This window comes from Perna viridis, chromosome 6, assembly GCF_037379345.1.
Source record: "Perna viridis isolate PV_CMFRI_1.1 ecotype Kerala chromosome 6, ASM3737934v1, whole genome shotgun sequence".
Classification (NCBI taxonomy): Eukaryota; Metazoa; Mollusca; class Bivalvia; order Mytilida; family Mytilidae; genus Perna; species Perna viridis.
In genome coordinates, this window is record NC_142450.1 from 44,079,756 (window position 1) to 44,086,314 (window position 6,559).

The 6,559-nt window shown below is 33.7% G+C and overlaps 1 protein-coding gene across 1 annotated transcript; it reads right to left on the reverse strand.

Moving 5' to 3' along the window:
• Positions 1-404: 404 nt before the first annotated feature.
• On the reverse strand, positions 405-3,045 carry LOC148615174 (soma ferritin-like). Its single transcript, XM_088589829.1, has 4 exons — positions 2,829-3,045; positions 1,688-1,834; positions 1,058-1,183; positions 405-698 (listed from the first exon to the last, which is right to left on the reverse strand). Exons 1-4 carry the CDS (start codon positions 2,931-2,933, stop codon positions 555-557), a joined length of 522 nt encoding a protein of 173 aa, XP_088445955.1. The 5' UTR covers positions 2,934-3,045; the 3' UTR covers positions 405-554.
• Positions 3,046-6,559: the final 3,514 nt, after the last annotated feature.

Genomic DNA, 6,559 nt, shown 5'->3' on the forward strand with positions numbered 1-6,559 from the left:
TTATCAAATCGTTAAAGATATAATTTTTTTCCAATAACCAGTTATACATTTATAAAAATACAGGGATATATTGGACCAAAAAAATCAGAGCTTAAAATTAAAACTGTGGCAAATCAAAAATCCTAACAGAGTTACCAGCTCCTATGTCTTTTTTAATACAATCAACTATAATTACTTTAAGCATAACAAAAAACATTTTACACAGCACTTCCTATGTACCAACCCCAAAAACAGTATGTAGGGGTCATACACACTTCTATCTGTTTTCAGTCGACAGTACAGTGCAGTAAATACACTTTAGTGCCTTACCCTAATCAACACTATAGCAATTAAAAACAGTGCTTTCAACAATTTATATATCAAAACTGGTGTCTCAACACAAAATACAGATCTAACAACACAAATATTTTTCAATTTTTATTTGATTTTTAAAAGAAAAATTATGGTCCAATATTGCATATTAAAAAGTTCCTCATATAGTGATATAAACACAGATGTTTACAAAATTGTCCCTTTGTTCAAATTCTGGTATGGACCATTGATCGATAATCAGTCTATTCTTTGTTTATGCTCTCACGGTCATAGATGTACTCCCCAAGACCGGTTCCAACACGTTTGAGCTGAGTGATGTGATCAGAAATTTCCTTGATGGCATTCACTTGTTCCTCCAAGTATTCACTCTCAATGAAATCACACATCTGAAAGAAAGGGAGACACTTGGTAATATAATGCATCAAATTATACTGGATACAGTGCAAGTATTATCAACCTATCTATGCAGTAACTGATCCTCAAAAAATATCCACCACTGAATAAACAAAATTATAAACTTCTGTATAATGTTACCAGAAGGAAGTAATGTTTTAAAAAGAACAGAAAATTAACGAGAAGTTAGAAAGAAACCTTTGGAATTTCAATTTACAACATGTAATTTGCTGTTATTTAGAATTCTATTTAAAATACAAATCACACTTTGTTTCTCCCCAAAATGTCTTATGAAGCAGTCAATGATGAAAAAGTAGGACATGACCAACTTTAAATTATTCCTTATCAATACCTGGGCATCTCCATGGGAATCAGCTGTTTTGTGTAGATCTAACAAAGATTGGTTGACACTCTTCTCCAATGACAAAGCAACCTGCATGGCATCCAAGGCAGATCCCCATTCATCACGATCAGGTTTCTATAATGGATAAGTATATCAAAACTGGAACAACATGATATTGATACATACACTGAAAAATGATTAAAATTCAAGTATAGTATTTAATTTGTTAACCATGACCTAAGCAGTAAAACTACTCAGATTAGTAAACTTTACAATATGCAATAAAGTTTGTTATTTTAATCTCTTGAAGGTAATCTCTATTCAGTAAGATTAAATACTGTTTCAGAGGCTACTCGAAAACAGAATCCATTTCTGGGAAAGTTCTTTTTATTCATCAGATGCAAATGGACTGCATTCCAGTGTTAAAATTCTAGACTGTTGCCCCATGAACTTGCTGTAAATGTTTTGAAAAATGAATAATTTCCCTACCTTAGTACATATCCTATTTTTTTTCTTGCTGGTAGCAGGAAACAAGACTTATTATTATTTTTGGGCTTATACAAATGTACATAACATTGTGGTTTTAATTTACTTGATCAGTTTCAGTATCAATGACTTTAGTCAAATGCAGGTAATTACCTTGATGTCCTGGAGAACAATTCTTCCCCCTCTTTTGTTTTGGTATTTCATGAGCTTCTCAGCATGTTCTCTCTCCTCATCTGAAGAACTCTTGAAAAACTTGCTGAATCCTGGGAGAGCCACATCATCACGATCAAAATAAAAAGCCTATATATAAATTCAAATTGTTCAGTTTAGTACGCAAGACTTCAGAACAGCTGGTGTTTGAAGGATGCTAAAGTACTTTTATAAAAACAGTTTTCTTGTGGCAAGGAAGAAAATATTGATGTGATTAAAATTCAGGGTTTTTATAATAGACAGGATGTGATCCTCATCTAGAATAGTACATTTGCATTAACTTGAATGATTGTTGACATCTTGTAAGCCTTGATATTGCAACCTAAAGGCCTCTTATATCAAAACCCTTTCATTTCAAATAACTTACAAATTTGATTACATTTATTTTCTTAAACAAGACATTAGGTTGATGTGTACAAGATTTTTTTTTACAGATAATGCCAATAGAACATGTATAGATTATAATTCATATTCAACCAATTGCCTAAAAATGTGAAGAACAAATTTAATAATAGAAATACTTAAATATTTAAATATCACTTTTTCTTTTTATTTTTTGCAGTGTACTAGGTTGGAGTAGTAAGAAAAAAACTGACTAGTTCATGCACAAAAAAGGAGAAGACAATTTATTTTCTTGAAAATTCCTATGCAAGAGTATCACAAGTCTTGTGGAAGTAATCCTTTTGGATATTTGGGGATCCGCCTATAATTTGTCTAGATAAACATGACGTTCGCCGAGGATTTTTTTTAATGATCTAACGTTAAAGCCACTATTAAGAAGGGCGGCAACCAAGCCAAATATTTTATTGAGCGTATTCATTGTTGTTATAATTTTTAATGACCTAATGTGCTTTTATTATGCGAGTCAAAAATTGTAACGTGACAGAAAAAAAACATCTCACAGGTAATCACGTGTTATAAACGTGTGCGTGTGTATACACCCAAGGTCAAGAGGTGGAGCGTATCGATTTAGTACGTAGACAACACTGATAAACAATGACAATTTTGACGACAATGTAGAATCGATTATCAACAAGGTAATCATCTTAAATACACAATATGACATATCATAATTTGCACTTACCATTGATTGATAACAGTAACTGGCATACAGCTCCATGTTAATCTGGCGGTTTATACCCGCTTCGCTCTCAATGTGGAAGTTCTGACGAGGTTGACTTTGAGCCATCTTATAACCTTGCTGTTAATCAAAGTAGTCAAATTATGGTTAAATGTGTGAAAATTGTGAGATTATTTGCCCGTACGTTCACTGACGCAGCAACACAAATCAATCTCGAACTGTTGGTTCCGGTGACCAAGACAAATATATACTATATCGTGATCGTGACGTAGTTTCTAACCAATCAATCTCGAGAGAATTTCGCCTTATCATCTGTCACGTGATAGCTAAAAGTTACATAAAATTTAAAAACAGAGATGCGCTCTAAATATTGGCATGTTAATACTGACGTGAACTTTCATCGACGGGCCAGTTATACTTGGGCACTTTTCATAATGTATAAAGGTCATACCATGGTAGTATAATATCTTATACCTGATATTCTAATGCTTTTTATCATAGACCCTTAATTACAACCACTTAGTAATTACAACAGGCTTTCGTACAGTCCGAGATTACCAAAGTGAAGTTAACTCTGAAGTCCAATGACTGATTTTCTAATCAATGTGACATCAGAGCAATCTTGGATTAGCTTTCGACTGGTCTTTATTTTCCTAAATTCCTTCTTTTATAAGGCAGCCCTGTTGCTTTTTAGGTGAAAAAATTTAAAATTGCCCATATTTTTTAATCAAAATTCCTACTTTTTCAAAATACTACATTTTCCAGTGGAAGTCATGATATACATTTTAAATCAGACATCTACAATATTAATGCATTTTAGCTATTCCCGACTTGCGGACCAGCCCCGTGCAGGTCCGGGTGTTAAAAGAATAGGCCTGCAGCAGCGCTAAGCTTGTCGTATAAGGCGACTAAATAGTGCTCAGAAACCTAGCCGGGGGCTAGGCGCTCTGCCCACAGAGCAACTGGGATGTGTGCCCCAGGTGGTGGAATGGGGTACCCCTGGCGTGTTACATGCTGGGGTTGTCAGGCTATAATACGGAAAACCTGACCGCAAACCATAGTGGTGCACCGTGTTGGGAAAGATGCCACGTTCCTCGCACGTTCAAGAACCCTGCTGTGGTATTCGATAGGAGTAGGAACCTTTGCGCTCCGCCACAGGAGGCTAAATTGCCCGACCTTACCCATCCCCCCTTTTTCCAGTGGCAATCAAAATTTGTCGACCCTGTTGTCCTTGTGTCCCATCCTTTTTTTTCATTTCATGGTCATCGTCTGAATATAGCTGAAATATTGCTGCTCGGACGTTAAACCCCAACAAACAAACAAACAAAATTGCGGACCAACATTTTGTCAACGGTTATCTCCCTTTGGAGCAGGTGTCTATTCGGAACACGTAAGGTTTTCCATCTATATCGACGATACTTTAGAAAATCTCGAAAGTCAAAAGGGAATTTCTCGTTCTACTGACCCTGCCATAAATTTTCTTTACCCGGGATACAAATGAAAATCATCCTTATGTAACCTACCAACAAAATGAAACACCCTGTAAATTTTAGAAACACCGTTGTGTTTGTCTGCTGGTGATTCCATTTTCATTCGAGTTACCTCTTTTTTCTGCATCCGAATCCGAACATCGATCAGAGAGACTTCGAAATTATACCTGCTCTTACGAGAGGTAACTCTGCAAAAACAGGATAAAATATGGCTGCATCCCGAGCTCAGCAAGTAGGGAATAGTATACTTTCAGACACCGGTAATTAAAGATCTACCAAAAGTTTGTTATACAGTTACTGGCTGATACACTCAGCAGTTATCTGATAAATTAGACCTAAATCCATAATGTGTTTGAAATGTTCAGAGAATGACTTCTGAATGTTGTGGAACTTGCAGATATCGCTTAATATTAAGTTAAAGATGTGCTTAATATGTGATTAATCTTAATTATAGAACCCCGCTAGTATATAACCACGACTGATTGATTGTTGGGGTTTAACGACCGAGCAACAATATTTCACCTATATTCAGGCGATGAACATGAAATGGGTGATCAAATGAACATGAAATGATGATGAAATGAATTTGAAATGATAATAAAATGAAAAATGGGATGGGACACAAGGATAATGGAATCGACAAATTTTGATTGTTACAGGGAATAGGGAGAGGTGGTAGGACCGGGCAATTTAGCCTCCTGTGGCGGACCCTATGGTTCCTTCTCCGGGAGAATACCACAGAAGGGTTCTTTAACGTGTGAGGAACGTGTTATCTTTCCCAACACGGTACACCACTTTAATTGGTTTATTCCTCGAATGCCAACTTCTTTTGATCTACCGACAATTTACCAGTAAAACTTTCAAGGAATAGGTGTCAGTGGGTATCACAACAAAGGGGTATGCTTATCAAAACATTCACACTAATTAACAGATAGGTAAATTACAGGTGACTTATTTCAGTTCATATTTCAGATAGTTATTCCCGTAGTTAAAATCTTATTTATTATTATTTTTTTTTTTTTGCTGTTTCTACTTAAGCATTTCTTCACAAAATCATACATGTACATGTATAGCACAATAGACTTTTGAATTATTTTTATATTCCAATAATTTGAAGATATTTCAACCTATCATTATTCTTTATGTAGAAATACTAGTACTAGAATAGTTAATAAAAATGAGTTTTTTGTTCATTTTAATGAAGTATTTGTAATTGCTACACAATGTAGAAGATCTGTTTTTGCTGTAACTAGTTTATGTTTATTTTGTTCAGTAGTTCAGAATAGTTTTGTTTTTGGTACAGGTAATAATATCACACTATTTTGTTTTTGTTTGTTTGTTTGTTTTTTTTTTTGACAAATGTTTTATAGCACTTAAGTATTGTGTTTGGTCTTGGTTTTTTTTGTAAGGACTATACTCTTATTACTATGATTTAATAATTATCCAATTTTATAATTAATAAATATATTCATATTAATTAGTTAAAACGTTAGAATGATAAAGAATAAAATGTATCATAAATATAAAATTCAAAGTTTGAAATGTTTATTGATGTTAAATTTCTGAATTTCTTTAATATTTTTGTATATAATTTATACATTTCTTAAAATAAAAGTTAAAAAATTGTAAAATTTTATTACATCTTTACAAATTTTTAATAATTCAATTTTATTATATTCTTACATATTTTAAAAAAAACCTGCTGTTTTCCATATAAAAAAGGGATAAAATGTTCCATTTATCAACTTCACTAATTAATCTCAACAGTTAAACACTTACAAGAAAACATGTTAATTATTATAAAAACACCTATTGTTTTAATATAAACATCTATTGAAATATTTTTGTTGGCATTCAAGGAATAGGTAACATACAAAATGTTGGCATTCGAGAAAGACACCCATTGGTTTGCGGTCAGGTTTTCCGTTATATGGCCTGACGACCCCAGCATTTGACATGCCAGGCCAGGGTTGTGGGCCTATTCTTTTGACACTCGGACCCTCACGGGGTATTTAACCACGAAAAAGGTGTTTCCATATTTTCTCCAGATTGGCTCGCCTCAACTATTTTTTTTCAAATAAAATCGAATATATCACTATTTACTGCTCAGCAATCACTTGACAAATAATGAATCTAATGAACAAATACAGGTATCACAATCAAATACTTGTAATAAAATCAACACAATGATTTGAACATCGAATTCCATATTTGTAAAATCGAGGACCGAAAGTAAAACTACTA

Coding starts and splice junctions, on each gene's coding strand:
- LOC148615174 (XM_088589829.1), bottom strand. CDS start 2,933: ATGGCTCAAAGTCAACCTCGTCAGAACTTCCACATTGAGAGCGAAGCG. Junction 1,835..2,828: donor GTTACTGTTATCAATCAATG/GTAAGTGCAAAT, acceptor ATTTATATATAG/GCTTTTTATTTTGATCGTGA. Junction 1,184..1,687: donor TTGTTCTCCAGGACATCAAG/GTAATTACCTGC, acceptor TATCCATTATAG/AAACCTGATCGTGATGAATG.